The sequence below is a fragment of the Lytechinus variegatus genome, chromosome 1 (assembly GCF_018143015.1).
Source record: "Lytechinus variegatus isolate NC3 chromosome 1, Lvar_3.0, whole genome shotgun sequence".
Taxonomy (NCBI): domain Eukaryota; kingdom Metazoa; phylum Echinodermata; class Echinoidea; order Temnopleuroida; family Toxopneustidae; genus Lytechinus; species Lytechinus variegatus.
In genome coordinates, this window is record NC_054740.1 from 95,339,123 (window position 1) to 95,357,361 (window position 18,239).

Genomic DNA, 18,239 nt, shown 5'->3' on the forward strand with positions numbered 1-18,239 from the left:
CATCACGAGATCGTCCTTTTCAAGATTCCTGTGAGGTTTGGTCTATTGGTCTTCGCTTGGAGGTACTCCCTGTACCTCTGTAGCCATGCTACTCCTCTTTTCAGTTTATTCCAAGAGGAATATCTTTGAAGCATGTTTATTCCTACATCCTTTTCCACAGAAGATAGGTTGACTTGAGCAGTCTTCTTAACCTCTGGGTCATCGTCAGAAACATCCTGCAATACGGAAGGTTGGGTTGGCCAGCTGCTTTCCTCCTCCCAGAGAAAATCAGGCCCATTTAACCATCGAGGATCACTCGCCATGTCTCTACCAGACAACCCTCTTGAACCTTCGTCTGCAGGGTTCAGCTTGGTGTCTACATGTCTCCATTGAGACTTGTCTGTTGCTTCATGAATTTTGGCAACCCTATTAGCCACAAATGTCTGAAATCTTCTGCTTTCATTCATGATGTACTGAAGTGCAGATGTTGAATCAGTCCAAAATGTGGGTGATGTCACAGGGAGCCGCAATTCATCCTTGATTTGTTGGTCCAGGCTAACCGCTAGAACAGCTGCTGTTAACTCCAGACGTGGTATCGACGTTGCCTTGAGTGGACAAAGTCGAGACTTTCCCATGATGAAGGAGCAATGCACCTTGCCACCTTCACTTACCTGAGGAAGATACGACATAGCCGAATAACCACGTTCTGATGCATCACAGAAGTGGTGGAGCTGTCGTGATGTCACCTCGCCAAAGTTCACGGGCTTAAGACATCGCTGAATAGCAATGTCCGAAAGATGTGGAAGGTCATCTAGCCATTTTCTCCATTTTTGAAGATCTTCTCTGTTGTAGAAGTACGCCCTCTACGTTGTTGGATAAAAACCATAATAAATGGTCTCACGATGTAGCTGCATTTATTACCAAACAGAATGTCTATCGAGTCTCTTTAATTGAGTCAAACACCATAATACAACATGGTGGCAGCGGTGAAAGAAGTCCATGCTATCATTCGAAGATCGGACATCAGCTACCATCCAATGAATTTTATTGATTTGGACAGAGAAGTGAGTAATTTGATGATGTAAGTTGGTTATCGGACAATGTGCTAGCATTAATGTTCCGACACTACCGGTACCGTACGTTCCATAACTTATCGCCTGCACTCCCCGGGTACGAGCCTCCGCGCCTCCGCTAGTGCTTATAACGCAACTTGACTGCCCCGCAGAGTGTGACCGTAGCACTGATCGCTACACACGATGGACCGAGCGAGCAGATGAGAGTTCAGTTGTTGGAACAACACCCAGTTTTCTGATTTGTGATCATCGCAGATTGAGAACAAAATCTATGATCTAGTACCGTATGTCTACTCTCCGGTTCTACCGCTAGCCAACCACTTATTAATAAGTACGAGAACTAAATAACTAGGCCTACTTAGATCTACACATGAAGTTACGTTAGAATTCTACTGTGTGTGCTCTGAATTGTAATCATCGCAGATGGGAACAGCTTTCACCTCGGAAGGCTCAGACCCTTGCATCTCTATCCACGGAAGCTGGACATCAATATTACTTTATTTGGCCTAAATAGACATTTCACTCTAGAGTTTTGAGCCGACACACTGTGCTTGACCCAGGCAGTATCAAATATACCTACCAAGTTAGACTGTTATTTTGTGTTTTGGAGCCCAGTCAGGAGCCTGGGACATCGCCAATCCAACATATTAGCAGCGACGCTTCAAGCCTCGTCATTGTGCATCAATTCCACATGAACTGTGAATGACTCAGAGTGCAAGAGAAACTGAAGTGAAGCTAGTGGAAGGCAAAACTCAGAATCAGATATTTATTCACCTGAAATACTTAAAGTAGCAAAGGACACAAAACAGATTAAAGACTTGATTTCAAAAACAGAACTTCGCAGTAGACAGGAGTATAGTTTTTAATGATGATACTAGATAACAATGTCATGTTTTATGGGATAATTGTGTTGCCACAATAGATCTATTTTGCTTAAACCAGTATACTTATGTGTATTTTATGGTTGATTTTCTATCGCTAATTTCAAATCGTAGATTTAGCCTACATTTGATTCATCATATCTGAGATTACATGTAAGTCCCACTTTTAGCTTTCGAATACTTCGTATAAACGGTTCAAATGTGAATGCAAAAACAATAACAACATTAGCAGTTTACACAAGGTGGTGAAAGATTATTATTCGGTTTACACAGCATAATATACTGTATTGCATGACCTACGTTAGATTACTTCCCCTTTTTAGGTCTGCTTCCGTTGTTTGCAGTAGGTACAGCGATTATTAACTCTCATTGTCAAAGCGTATCTAGACCTGCAGGTATATGCACTATTCTGAAGATTTTGATTGCTCAGTATTATTAGTCCCATAGTCCATACATACCTATATTTTGCCATTACTTGGGCACATTTCTACCTTGCTATTGCATTTTCTTGCCGATTATTCATATATTTAATGGGACATTATTTTCTATATTGTGCGCTGGCATAAGTTATAGCGAAGACAGACTGACTTTATTTCACTTAACTGCTACTTCTGAATCCCTAAGCGATAAAAATGGCGCGTCTTCCAGAGATGAATTGGCAGATGCCAGACCTGGCAAGTGGATTTTCTCTCTTTAAGCAGCGCATGGAGTTATGTTTGAAAGATTTAGACATAACAGATGAAGTGAAGATAGCAACAAAGATAAAGATTGCTTTAGGTGTAGAAGGTTTACGGCGTCTCAATGCTTCTGGCCTTAGCGATGCAGACCAAGACAAGCCATCCAGAATATGGGATTTCTTTGAGAAGCAACTGAAAGTTAGCATCAACTTTCGCATTCATCGGCTTGAGCTTATCAGGTATAGGCAGAATCCGGAGGAATCCATTGATGATTTTGTGACACGTTGTAGGGACAAGAGCCGTCAGTGCAACTTCACAGAGGCCGAACTCAATGAGCGTATAATCGAGTTGGTCATTGCATCTACACACTTTGATGGTTTTCAGCGTGAATTATTGCAGAAACCTGCGGGATATCCCCTTGCGGACGTGGTCACTCTAGGACGTCAATATGAGGCCATTGCAGCTGGCAAACAGTGTTTAGCTGATCTTTCCCCAGTATCCAACATTGATGCATTCAGCAGGAAACCGCAGAGACCGCATAAGGACAGCAAGCCAACAGCTAGTGACCGCAAACAATGTGGTAATTGTGGACTTCATCACCCACCCAGGAAATGCCCTGCGTATCATGACATCTGCAAGAATTGTGGGAAAAGGGGGCATTGGGCTAAGTGCTGCAGGTCCAAGTCAGATAAAAGACGAACACCTAGACAAGAACGGATTGATGCTTCACCAGTGGAAGTGGATGAACAACCAACTCCTAACGAAGATAATTGTTTCCCTCAGTACTTCAGCTCGATTGTGATTTCAAGCATGGACACCAAGGATAGGGACGCTAGTAAAGAAGCCTTTGCAGTGATAGATGTAACTTGTCCTCGCAAAGCAGGGCAACATCACCTGAGAGTGAAGATAGATACTGGAGCAGGTGGTAATGCACTCCCTCTTCGCATTGTAAACCAGATGTACCCTAGAGGCCAGTGGCGGTCTCTAGTGAGGCCGAGAAATGTACGGCTCATGGCCTATGGTGATATTCCTATTCCTTGTATTGGGTCCATTGATCTCATGTGCTGCCATGAGGGTTCATCATGGACTAGACGAGAATTCTTTGTAGTTGACGTACCAGGTCCTGCAATACTTGGTCTTTCAAGCAGTAAGGACCTAAAGCTAGTCACTATTCACACTGTAGCACACAGTAATGATGCCTCATTGGAAGCACCTCATCAGGTACAACCCATCAAGACAGCTGACGACCTTATCTCAAGGTGGCCAGACCAATTTGATCGCATTGGTGATTTCAGAGACCCAGCCACTCTTCTGTTGAAAGAGGGTGCCACTCCACACATCGATGCCCCTCGCAAGTGTAGCATTCATATCAAAGACAAGTTACAAGACGAGCTTGACAAAATGGAAAGTCAAGGTGTGATTCGTAAGGTGACACATCACACTGACTGGTGCAGTTCCATCACTACATCAGTAAAGAAGGATGGATCGATTCGAGTGTGTTTAGACCCAAAGCGTCTTAATGAGAGCCTTAAGCGGTGTCCACACAAAATCCAGACACTAGAGGAGATCAATCCATCATTTGCAAACGCAAAGTTCTTCACTAAATTAGATGCGAAAGCAGGCTATTGGTCAGTGCATCTTACTGAGGGCTCACAAGAGCTGACTACCTTTCGTACGCCCTTTGGGAGATATTGTTTTCTACGTCTCCCGTTTGGCCTTTCAACAAGCCAAGACCTGTTCCAACAGCGAATGGATAATATCGTAGGGCACCTTTCAGGTGTTGTCTGCATTGCAGACGACATAGTCGTTATTGGTCAAACAGAGGAAGAGCATGACCTCAACCTCACACGTCTATTTGAGGTAGCCTCAGAGGAGGGATTAGTCTTCAATAGTAGCAAGTGCGTAGTGAAATCTAACTCAATCAACTTCTTTGGGACAATCTACTCAGATAGAGGAATCAGTCCAGATCCCTGCAAAGTGGAAGACATCCACAACATGCCCACTCCGCAAGACAAGGAGGACCTTCAGAGATTCTTAGGCATGATGAATTTTCTATCTCCCTACATCCCAAACTATGCTGATCAAGTTGCTATTCTGAGGGATCTCATGAAGAAGGATGTTCCATTCGTGTGGCAGGAGGATCACCAGGAAGCATACTGCCAGCTGAAGAAGGCTATCCAGCAAGACAGCCTGTTGCAATACTACAATTCTGAATTGCCTGTTGCTCTCGAGGTTGATGCATCGTCAAAAGGTTTGGGAGCCTGCCTCTCACAGAAAGGGAGGCCTGTAGCATACGCTTCGAAAAGTCTTTCACCTTGCCAATCACAGTACTCAAATATAGAGAGAGAGAGAGACCCTGGCTCTTGTCTTCGGGATCACCCGTTTTCACACCTATCTCTTCGGAAGAGACTTTAAGGTACTGACAGACCATAAGCCACTGGTCACGATCACAAATAAGCCACTAACGAGTGCTCCTCCAAGGCTACAACGGCTCTTAGTGAAGATACAGGGATATAACTTTGACATAGAACACAGGCCAGGGACGGAGATGATCATTCCAGACACGCTGAGTCGCCTACCCAATCCGCAGAAGGCCGAAGACATTCCACTAGATATCCATGTGGAGAGCATCCTACTGGATGAGGTAGAGGATGTGCTGGGTATCGATCTTCTCCACTTCGGATGTGTAAAACAGCAAGCTTTACAGAGGGAGACTGTCAGGGATCCCATCCTAGAGCGTGTGAAAGAACTCACTCACAAAGGTTGGCCTGCAACCATTCAGGAACTTCAGAATGATATTCGCCCATTCTGGCCATATCGTGATGAACTAGGTGTGTCTGGAGGTGTCCTTTTCAAAGGCCGGCAGGTCGTTATTCCGCAATCCATGAGACAGGATATCCTGCAGCAATTGCACAAAGGGCATCCAGGTATAGAGAAGATGAGGCTCTTGGCACGCCAGTCAGTCTATTGGCCCAACATTAATCGCCAGATTGATGAGAATGTCAGGTTGTGCAATCAGTGCCAGGAAAGAATGCCAGAGCAGAGAAAGGAACCACTCATTCCTCATGAGGTACCTATCACCCCTTGGACCAAGGTTGGCATGGATCTGTTTGAGCTGAATACAGTACAGTATCTACTGATAGTAGATTACCATTCCAAGTTTCCAGTTGTACATCGACTGACATCCACCACAAGTGCAGCTGTGGCGAATGCTGTTACTGGTATCTTTGGACTTCTAGGATCTCCTACAGAGATCATTTCGGACAACGGACCACAGTTTGTTGGTGCAGCTTTTCAGCACATGTGCAAGGAATGGGGTATTACACACCTGACTTCCTCACCAAGGTACCCACAGTCTAATGGACAGATAGAACGCACGGTCCAAACAGTCAAAGGGATCATACGGAAAACACAGGCAACTGGAGAAAGTACTGCTGCCGCTCTACTCAATCTACGATGTACTCCGGTAGATGCCCATCTTCCATCCCCTGCAGAAATGATGTTTGGCCGTCAAGTCCGGACACTATTACCTGCTAACCTGGATTCTAACACCACATATCAAGGACATAAGAACCAAGAACGCTTGGAGCAGCGTAGAGAGCGCATGAAGGCCAATTATGATGCAGTTGGAAGTAAGAACGAACTTCAGCCGCTCAGAGTAGGGCAAAAAGTTCGAGTTCGCAACAAAGATACTCAGACTTGGTTTCCAGCAGAGGTGACAAGAGTATGTAATGATCCGCAGGCCAGGTCATACATAGTCACCACCCCAGATGGCAAGCAGCTTAGAAGAAATAGGGTTCAATTGAGAGATGCTCCATATTTGCCGTGTCTGGCTGAGCCAATAGGCGGTGCGCGCCCTTCGATGCATACTGCTACAGACAGGAACGTTCCAGACGGACCGGACCTGCATGACCAATTACTAGACCCCGAAACAGAACCTAGACCAGACCACTATAGAACGCGATCTGGACGCATCAGTAAGAAACCCACTCGTTATTGTTAATTTCATGATGTAAAAAAAAAAAAAAAAAAAAAAAAAAGCATCGAAACAAGCATACAGATGATGCAAATGTTTTGGCATACACATTTCATTTTATTATTTACACTGTTATATGACTGATACAGGTACAGAAATTTTACAACTTCTTGACAAACACACACAAAAAAAGAAGAAATAATAACATTAAAACAGATGAAAATAGCGGAACACATTTAAAAAAAAAAAAAAAAAAGTGGCATGCAAGTATGCCTTGGATGAAATGTGACCGAGTATCCTTTACGTTAAATAGTAATTCAATGTTATTTACTTATTGTTAATTTTCAATACATGTACCTTTTGGAAGCATGTGACAAAAGAGTTGGCAGTTGCCATTTGGTTCAGAATTGTTATCATAAAGTTTGTTTGTTGGAAACTAAAAAATTGGAGACACTACTGTAATTATTAAGTGGTGTTATTGTGTGCTAGACAAGTACATGTATGCACTAAGTTTGGACATCTAGAAAATAAGGAGTAATGTCATTTACTTATTAAGTAAGTCTAGTTGATCAATACAGGAAGAAAGTTTTAAATCGCACTTAATTCCGATTATTCATGTGTATATTGATACGTAAATTGGAAAAGTGAATTTCTATCATAATTCTGTATACATGCCTGTGACTGGAAAAGAACAATAGTTCAGAGGTAGACCCTCAAAGTAAGATATGCACAGTTGGGTTTTCTGGTGAAGTTAACAAAGTGCATACAGTTTTACAGACTGCTAATTGACAGTAACAAGTTCAGTTTCTGAGGATTGGATGTTAACTGGTTTTACTTTATGTTTACATTTTATGATCAGTGATCATTTAAAAAAAAAAAAAAATATTGCGAGGGAGATGTTGTAGAAGTACGCCCTCTACGTTGTTGGATAAAAACCATAATAAATGGTCTCACGATGTAGCTGCATTTATTACCAAACAGAATGTCTATCGAGTCTCTTTAATTGAGTCAAACACCATAATACAACATTCTCCTTCCACAAGTTGGTCCCAGTCTGCTCCTCTGCGGCATATTGACTGGAGTAGCATCTTTGCTGGAAGAACAAATGGTGCTACGAAACCCAAAGGGTCATAAAGAGAGCTGATCATAGATAATATTCCCCTCCTTGATGGGGGTTTCTCGATGCTGACTTTAAATCCAAAGTGGTCATTGGACACATCCCAAAGGACACCCAGAGTACGTTCTATCGGAAGTCCATCTAGGTCCAAGTCAATGACCGAAGGAGCTCTCTCAGCCTCTGGTATCGAGGACAATGCATCCCAATCATTACTTACCCACTTCGTCAAGTGGAAACCACCTTTCTTCAACAAGTCACATAGCTCCTGTACAATTTTGACAGCATCGTCCTTTGTCGGTACAGACTTCAAACAGTCATCCACATAGAAGTTCTCTCGGACTGTATTGACTGCTTCTTTGCTGAAGTCCTTCTCATTATCCTCTGCTGTCTTTCTTAGAGCAAATGCGGCACAGCTTGGTGAAGATGTGGCTCCAAACAAGTGTACAGTCATTTGATAGGAGGTTGGATGTGCTGTCAGGTCACCATCCTTCCACCATAAGAAACGCAGAGCATGACGGTCTTTCTCAGGGACTTTAACTTGGTGAAACATGGCCTCAATATCACCAACCACTGCGACCCGTTCTTGTCGGAACCTTGTAAGGACTCCGACAATACTGTTAGTTAGATCGGGGCCACGCAGGAGTTGGTCATTGAGGGATGTCCCTTTGTATTTAGCTGCACAATCGTAAACAACTCTTACCTTCTCAGGTTTACGAGGGTGAACAACAGGGTGATGGGGAAGATACCATGATTCTTCCTCATTTGGAACTTCTTCATGGTTCACTTCCTCTGCATACCCTTTCTCAATGTATCCCTGCACAGTTGACTTATACTTCTCGAAGAGGGCATCATCCTTTAAGAAGCGTTTCTTCAGGTATTTTAGTCTTGCCTGTGCAGAGGGAAGATTGTCAGGTAGATATGGTCGTTCGTGTCTCCATGGGAGGCCCAGCTCGTAATGGTTGTTGACAAGCTGTATGGAACCTTCCATGATGGCCTTTGCCCTCTTGTCTTCAACCGATAACCCAAGCCTTTCTTCAGTACCCTTACCTACCTGATGATCAAGCTGCCAGAATCTGCTTAACTGTTGATGAAGGTCAACAGATTCAATTTGCGTAAAGTTGACATTGAACCCATCGGAGTGGTTATGCCCTTGGCGGGTTGGGCCCATCAAAGTCCATCCTAGTGGAGATCGTATAGCGAAAGGTTCCTTCTTATTCCCTCTTCGTTGTTCCAAGACCCAAAAGGCCTCTGGAATATCTCCACCAATTAGTAGCTTGATGTCCCTCTCTTGGATTCGCGGGAATTCAATTCCCTTCAAGTGATTCCATTTCTGGATATCCCTCTGGTCTGGAATTAATCCGCCTGAAATAGGCAGCTTCGATACTGTCCAGACCTTGGGCATGTCGATCTGTTCTGTGCAGTTAAGGCCCTTTACAGAAAGACGGACTTCTAGTCCACTCTTTTTGGTGTTCTTTTCATTGACTGTCGTCAGATGAAAATCCCTTCGCTTGCCAGTAATACCAAGTTCATGGACAAGACTTTCATCACATAGAGATACATCGCTTGCCTGATCAAGTAACGCCAAGGTTTGTATCTCTTTGTGTCGCCCTTGTATTATCACTGGCACCACTCGAAGACATACCCTATGGTTTGTGGTCATAGTGCTGTTGCAGTTGCCTGCAGGTATGTCTTCGTCGTTGGCATCGGCCTTAGCCTTGCCGGCCCCAGTTACAGTAGTAGCAGCAGTTGTTGAGTTAGATCCTTTCTGGACCTGACCTTCCTTGTTTTCGTTCTTACTTTGGTGCAAGTGAAGGAGGGTATGATGCTTCCATTTGCACCCACTGACCTCACAATTCGATTTCTTCGAACAGTTTCTCGCAATATGTGACTGCTCAAAGCAGTTATCACATATGCGAGCTTGCCTTACTACCTTAAGCCTTTCATCCCGCGTCTTCTGCTGGAAGGTCTTGCAAGCCCCAAGATGGTGACTACCCGAGCAGCATGGGCAGGTCTTTAGTCCAGGCTTCTTGCTGGTCTGCTCTGCTCCTTGGGTAGATCCAACAGCCTGTGTGGAGAAAACACATTTAGGAGCATTGGACTTACCTGTAGTCTTTGGGGAAGCTGGTTTTGCTTTCCCAATATTTCTCCCAAACATGTTGCTGGAGAGCTGAGCACCTTGCTCAACAAACTCTACCATCATGCTAAAGTTGGGAGCAATCCGGTTTCGCATCATGTTGTTGTGAGCTCGTTTAGCCCACTCCGATTGCATGTGAATTGGCATCAGTTGCTGTATCTTCAGTAGATTATCCGACGAGTTCATGTCGGCACTGTAACCCATCTGAGAAAGCACGATCTCACACCTCCTCATGTCTCTTGCCATGTCCCAGAGTGCAGCCCCATCATTCGGACGAATTGGTTGGCAGTTAAGAACCTTGTTGATGTGAGCAGTGGTCACGAGAAAGGACTGTCCAAATTGTTTGGACAGAATTTCCTTTGCTTTATTGTACCCTGTACCTGCATCTAGAAGTAAACAGTTCTCTATACTTTCCTTAGCCTTACCAGTACAGTACTGAATTAAATACATCAATTTACTTCTATCTATGTTCTTATTCCCTATGACAGCCTCAAATTTATTAATAAAGGACCAGTATTCCAAAGGGTTTCCACTGAATGAATCTAACTCTGGTTTGGGCATATTCATTGCCAGGTCCACAACACTGAATATATCTTTTACCTCTAAATTACTTTTAGGAGGTACATGCATCATTACATCATTACGTATACTACCAGTCCATGGGGGAACATCAGGATTCAATCTGATCTTACAGGCACTTACCTCACTAGCGACTAGAGGTTGCTCCTCTTCTAGTAATAACTTACACTCAATCTCAGCCTCCTGAACCCCATGTACTCCCTCAACATTCGCAATTTGTTGTTCGAGTTTTAATTGTTCCATTTTGAGGCGTTGAGTTTCCTTTATCTGTTCTAATTTTAACTTAGCGACCTCAGGTTTGATCCTCGCGTCCCTCAGCCTCGATGAGGTTGTTGAGCTTGTTGTCCGGACAGACTGGTTGCTCCCTGAGGACCTTAGCGACATGCAGTCGTCATCCTCCTTTGTGGGTTCGGCAATCTTCCGGCAGTGCTCCTTGGCCTCCTTCATCCAGACTGATAATCGCTCATCAAATTCCCTCTTGTTAGTTTGCTCTGCGTCAAAGTCCTCCAGTACCTTAACAGCCTCTTCCCCAGTTAGCAACTTGTGGTACTCACCAAAGCGTTCTGTATATTTAATGAATACATCATCTAACTGGTCCGCCTTTCCGGTGACTTTGACGAGGTTTTCTGGATCTAACATCAGCACCTCCAGTTCTTTATATTTCTTTGTAAGGCTCCCAGCATAAGCCCGACATGACTGCATTAACTGGGACTTTCCTTCGTTAGCACCGTTACGTGACATGATGATATGATCAACGTTCTAATTAAAGCTATTGTGAACTTTATCCAGTCTTCCACCGCGATCGTGAAGTTTAGAGATGAATCACAAACAATCAATCGCGAACTTATGTAGCTTCTTGCACGGTTAAGCTACAGCTAAGGATTAACTTAGGCTCGTGGATAGTCAATATCCGAACGCACCAGCACACTCCAAAGATAAATGTCCAATCACACAGTCATGTAGGTTAAGACATCCATTTAATGATAACAGTAGACTTGGTGGACGAAATAACGGCGTGTTCACACAACTCGAAAATAAAATGATCGATGAAACATAAGAAATGGCGAAGTAGAACAGAACGATAAATAACTTGGAAGTGATTGACAAACGTGAATGAGCAAGCAATTGGTGGTTCGCTGCAATAAAAATGAAAGTGTAATTGCAAAATTAGTATATCGTCAACATAGAGAAATTTACATGAAAGAATTAACGGTCATAATATTTTGACGGATAAAGAGATGATTATTCTTACTACCATGTTGGTATTCATCTTATTGTTATAATAAACTAGTAAAACAGAAGGTATAGATATATACTAACGTGAAAATCAATAGCAATAAATCTAACTAATGCTAAAGGAATAAACTTAATTCTGTATAACTAATAACCCGTCTGAACACACCTCTACTCAAGCTGTGCCTTAAACAAGATTATCTCCTTAGGGATAGCATTAACCATGGGCCTATACACATTAATAACTCTCAGTAACAGTGGCATTGAAACCATCACTTAACAAAGGCACTTTTGTTTGCTTATTAGCTGCCCGGGGGGGGGGGCACTCGACCAAAAATGTGGTGGGGGTGTGCCGCGGGCGAGACAAAAAACGGGGGCCTTGGAGCGGGCTTATTGTAAAAAGGAGGGTCCTCGGAACGGGCTTCGGAACGACAAATGTTTGTGAAAACGGGGGTCCTTGGAACGGATCGCCAGCGTGTGAGTGCGTATGCATCCCTACGGAACGTTCATGCGTGCATGATGCAGCTAGCGCGGCCTCCGCCGGGGGAGCTCCGCGGCCGCTTTTCACCAAAATTCGACTCATTCAATGCGATCGGAGCGGCGTAACGAAAAATATGCGAAGCTTTGGAGCGGATTTCCCTCTTCTTTTTTCTCGATAAGAAGAAAATGCTATGCCTTGGAGCGGCTTTCTTTGTTCTTTTTATCAACAAGGCAAAAATGCTATGCCTTGGAGCGGAAATTTGAGTGTGAAAATGGGGGTCCCCTCCGCGGCACATACCCACTATGCATTATATACTGAGTGCCCCCCCCCCCCCGGGATTAGCTGTACAGCTTGTACACTCTCAGTGAGGATTACACATACCCTCTTCTACACTACAGTATACTTCTAACCAGTGCAGTGCCAAAACTATTTAACAAATATAATTATAGATGTAAACACATTTCAAATACGTAGAATATTACTTGTTACATACTTAAAGATTCTCAACAACAAACTTCATATACAACTTCTGGTATGACGTAGCAAAGAAAGAATGAGAGGTAGAGAGAGAGAGAGAATGAGAGACTCAGTACAAAGATATAACTTATCCCTTGAAACTTGAAATACATATATATACAAACTTGACATAACTTGTATAATATTAATCTAGTAAACATAATATTTCTATGAGAACTTACCGATTGTTTGACCTCCTGGTTTCACAATATCAGTAACTTTTGATCAAATGTATAACGGCACAACTTGTTGCAATGAAACTTTTCTTCCTTCTGGGGTGGAAGATGCAGAGGGCTTATCACCCTTCTGAGATGCTTAGGCTAATTTGCATAACAGCCTAAGTCTTGACCAATGGGTTTATTGTTACTATGCTCCCCTGGTCTGACCAGGGTGTGGCTGACCAACCAGAATTGACATTATCATAAACAACCTTGTTACTAGGCCAGAAAACATACACAGTGACCAACTGGCAATGACTTCACCTTATTTGGGAAACAGAACATGAATTAATGAAGGTTAAATATATATAGTCTTAACTTTCAGCCCACATGTGGTTTATGCCGCTACAGGTAATGAGAATGACTATGTCAACTCTGATGTGGTGACGGATCGTGGCGAGTCTACTGTCTGATAAATGGACAGATGTTCTTTTAAAAAGGCCATGGCTTCCTTGCATAAAATTATTTTAAGTTGTGGCCAAGCGTGCACTCTTTCCCAGATGCCGACTGATCCATCACAAGCAGAAGAATGGATATACAAATTTAGAGAAAAGACTCGTTACTTATACTTCAAATATTTTTATGTAATGATTTTTAAATCATGTTCAAATTATACCGTTTTCATGAGCAACTTTATAAAGTATTTAGTATATGTATGTTTGTGCCAATAGTGTGAACAAGAAATTAACTCAAGTTTGGTTCAAGAATTAAGCTGACCTATCATAAACCAAATCATATTTATTCTCTTAATTTCCTTGTAAAAAAGGAGAATGGATCATATATTTTAATTGTGTCCAAATAATTGATTGTTTAGGACGGAATCAAAAAGTGAAGTTAATGTTCTCTTTTCTCTCTCCAAAGATTCTTTGGAAGTTCATGTATGGTGAACCAATTTTTCAGCTCACCAATCTTTGATCATTTATTTGATAAAGTGATGAATAAGGAGAAATATATGTAAAGTATTGAATGTGTCATCTCAACTATGTTTGAAGAATTACTATGTTGTATGTAGAAAAACTTTATTTCACCCTAATTGTAACCATAAGGTAATACTAAAAAAAATTGTGAAGTACTTATGTACTAATGCACATGTTTTAGCATGTTGAAATGTCCTTAATTTTAGTAATGTTGTCTTTTAATTTTTTCAAAGTTATTTTTAAATCCAATAGCTGATTTCCCAACATTGACCATAGTTGTCACTGAGTGATACCAATTATCCATTATGAAAACCTACATATGTTCTTGGGATGTAATTGTTTGGCATGATCAGTCTTGCACAGAACATGACCTGCTTTGCCCATTTTTCATTCAAATGGACAATGAACCAAGCTAAGATTTTTGGATTTATGATATGTTGTGAAGAACAATGCCCAATGCGAGTGGAAAACAACATATGTACTGTATGCACAATATGTCATCAAATAACTATGTTAAGTTTTATAAATGAAAGAAAAATGTAAAAAAGTGATTAAGAATATATAAATATTTGTATGACATATAAATGTCAAAAAATTCTCTATAGTGTCAGGACTTCTTAATTGTTGAAATATTCAGATGCATCTATTAAATCTATTTTTGATCTATTTATAAAACAAATAATCATGTGTTTCTCTGTACAGTATTTGGAAAAGAACAATTTATATAAATTTCAGAAATCTCTTTCCGAGGATAGAAGTAATAAATAGCATCTAAATAGGTACAATTATAGCCTGTACGTATTGACAATGACAAAAATGGTGGCATGTTTATAAAATATAGCGGCAAAGAAAAATAATAAAATAATTCTCCAGAAACATGTATCGCTCACATGGGCAATACAAAAAAAATAGATGAAAAAAAACCTTGCGTTGAATTTGGCCTTCCTTCCTCCCTCTTTCCTCAACTCAAGCCACTCAACCTGCACACTGTATATAGTGCACATCACCTGCAGCACTGGCAGCAACCCTCTCCAGGACAGCTTGTTCAAAGTTCAAATTCTGTCTGGAAGGGAAAAGAATTTTAAAAGTCAGATATTGTAAATTTTCTCTCACTATCCTACTTTTTTTCATGAGTTATATTACTCAATGTCCTTGAGTGGGATTCAATAGCTACTCCACAAAATGTCACAAACTGGAAGCTTTCACTCGCAAGGTAAAAAACTGACATTCAAACATTGATTTTCTAATGGTAATAGACAAATCAATTTTACTTTGTGGGTGGACAGAATAATCTAATAATTGTGAATTCTTATTAACTTGCAGTAAGATATGTGATTTTAAAAAATGATCGAAATTATTCACTGAGCATTTTATGTTTGACAAAACTGCTATTAGAAATTGGTTTTATCTATGCTTTGAAGTGGCGTAATGCACCAAAAAATATCAAGGGGGCTAGATATGGCGCATCGAGTGAAATTCATTAAAAAATTTGCAAACGAGAAAAGGTTTTGACATTTTTAATACAAATTTCCATTTTGGTGAAAGATTTTGAGATATTTTTCAGGAAATATCATCTCACCTTTATTTTCTCCAACCCAAAAGTCTTCTAAAAAATCCAGGGTTGGCATTGCCAACCTGGATTTCGGGAGAGTTAGGTGCTTCAGCCTCTTCCTCATCCTCATCGAAAGTTTGGATGATTTCAACCCAAATTTTGTCTGGAAGGGAAAAGAATTTAAAAACTAAAAAGTTAGATATTATAAATTTTCTCTCACTCTCCTCCTTTTTTTCATTAGTTAAAATACTCAATGTCCTTGAGTGGGATTCAATAGCTACTCCACAAAATGTCACAAACTGGAGGCTTTCACTCGCAAGGTAAAAAACTGAGATTCAAACATTGATTTTCTAATGGTAAGAGACAAATCAATTCCACTTTGTGGGTGGACAGAATAAGCAAGACCAGAATGCTTTTCAACCCAAGGATTGCTGAAATAATCATCATCAACAACCAATAATCGTCATCAACAACCAATAATCATCATCAACATCATCTTCATGGACATTTCAACTCATTCTTATTTTTAATACAAATTTCCATTTTGGTGAAAGATTTTGAGATATTTTTCAGGAAATATCATCTCACCTTTATTTTCTCCAACCCAAAAGTCTTCTAAAAAATCCAGGGTTGGCATTGCCAACCTGGATTTCGGGAGAGTTAGGTGCTTCAGCCTCTTCCTCATCCTCATCGAAAGTTTGGATGATTTCAACCCAAATTTTGTCTGGAAGGGAAAAGAATTTTAAAAGTTAGATATTATAAATTTTCTCTCACTTTCCTTTTTTTCATGAGTTATGTTACTGAATGTCCTTGAGTTCAAGAATTAAGCTGACCTATCATAAACCAAATCATATTTATTCTCTTAATTTCCTTGTAAAAAAGGAGAATGGATCATATATTTTGATTGTGTCCAAATAATTGATTGTTAAGGACGGAATCAAAAAGTGAAGTTAATGTTCTCTTTTCTCTCTCCAAAGATTCTTTGGAAGTTCATGTATGGTGAACCAATTTTTCAGCTCATCAATCTTTGATCATTTATTTGATAAAGTGATGAATAAGGAGAAATATATGTAAAGTATTGAATGTGTCATCTCAACTATGTTTGAAGAATTACTATGTTGTATGTAGAAAAACTTTATTTCACCCTAATTGTAACCATAAGGTAATACTAAAAAAAAATTGTGAAGTACTTATGTACTAATGCACATGTTTTAGCATGTTGAAATGTCCTTAATTTTAGTAATGTTGTCTTTTAATTTTTTCAAAGTTATTTTTAAATCCAATAGCTGATTTCCCAACATTGACCATAGTTGTCACTGAGTGATACCAATTATCCATTATGAAAACCTACATATGTTCTTGGGATGTAATTGTTTGGCATGATCAGTCTTGCACAGAACATGACCTGCTTTGCCCATTTTTCATTCAAATGGACAATGAACCAAGCTAAGATTTTTGGATTTATGATATGTTGTGAAGAACAATGCCCAATGCGAGTGGAAAACAACATATGAACTGTATGCACAATATGTCATCAAATAACTATGTTAAGTTTTATAAATGAAAGAAAAATGTAAAAAAGTGATTAAGAATATATAAATATTTGTATGACATATAAATGTCAAAAAATTCTCTATAGTGTCAGGACTTCTTAATTGTTGAAATATTCAGATGCATCTATTAAATCTATTTTTGATCTATTTATAAAACAAATAATCATGTGTTTCTCTGTACAGTATTTGGAAAAGAACAATTTATATAAATTTCAGAAATCTCTTTCCGAGGATAGAAGTAATAAATAGCATCTAAATAGGTACAATTATAGCCTGTACGTATTGACGATGACAAAAATGGTGGCATGTTTATAAAATATAGCGGCAAAGAAAAATAATAAAATAATTCTCCAGAAACTTGTATCGCTCACATGGGCAATACAAAAAAAATAGATGAAAAAAAACCTTGCGTTGAATTTGGCCTTCCTTCCTCCCTCTTTCCTCAACTCAAGCCACTCAACCTGCACACTGTATATAGTGCACATCACCTGCAGCACTGGCAGCAACCCTCTCCAGGACAGCTTGTTCAAAGTTCAAATTCTGTCTGGAAGGGAAAAGAATTTTAAAAGTCAGATATTGTAAATTTTCTCTCACTATCCTACTTTTTTTCATGAGTTATATTACTCAATGTCCTTGAGTGGGATTCAATAGCTACTCCACAAAATGTCACAAACTGGAAGCTTTCACTCGCAAGGTAAAAAACTGACATTCAAACATTGATTTTCTAATGGTAATAGACAAATCAATTTTACTTTGTGGGTGGACAGAATAATCTAATAATTGTGAATTCTTATTAACTTGCAGTAAGATATGTGATTTTAAAAAATGATCGAAATTATTCACTGAGCATTTTATGTTTGACAAAACTGCTATTAGAAATTGGTTTTATCTATGCTTTGAAGTGGCGTAATGCACCAAAAAATATCAAGGGGGCTAGATATGGCGCATCGAGTGAAATTCATTAAAAAATTTGCAAACGAGAAAAGGTTTTGACATTTTTAATACAAATTTCCATTTTGGTGAAAGATTTTGAGATATTTTTTCAGGAAATATCATCTCACCTTTATTTTCTCCAACCCAAAAGTCTTCGAAAAAATCCAGGGTTGGCATTCCCAACCTGGATCTCGGGTGAGTTTGGTGCTTCAGCCTCTTCTTCATCTTCATCGAAAGTATGGATGATTTTAACCCAAATTTTGTCTGGAAGGGAAAAGAATTTAAAAAGTTAGATATTATAAATTTTCTCTCACTCTCCTCCTTTTTTTCATTAGTTAAAATACTCAATGTCCTTGAGTGGGATTCAATAGCTACTCCACAAAATGTCACAAACTGGAGGCTTTCACTCGCAAGGTAAAA

General features: G+C 40.2%; 1 protein-coding gene across 2 annotated transcripts; it reads right to left on the bottom strand.

Annotated features, from left to right (window-relative positions):
• Positions 1-2: 2 nt before the first annotated feature.
• LOC121429414 lies at positions 3-17,921 on the bottom strand. 2 transcript variants are annotated; one of them, XM_041626404.1, is made up of 4 exons: positions 16,167-17,921; positions 12,829-13,581; positions 7,614-11,552; positions 3-817 (listed from the first exon to the last, which is right to left on the bottom strand). In XM_041626404.1, the coding sequence occupies exons 3-4, from the start codon at positions 11,155-11,157 to the stop codon at positions 3-5; spliced, it is 4,359 nt and encodes a 1,452-aa protein (XP_041482338.1). In that variant the 5' UTR covers positions 11,158-11,552; positions 12,829-13,581; positions 16,167-17,921. The 2 variants fall into 2 exon arrangements, with proteins under 2 accessions (XP_041482338.1, XP_041482331.1); XM_041626397.1 differs by lacking the exon at positions 16,167-17,921 and having other exon boundaries at positions 12,829-16,159.
• Positions 17,922-18,239: the final 318 nt, after the last annotated feature.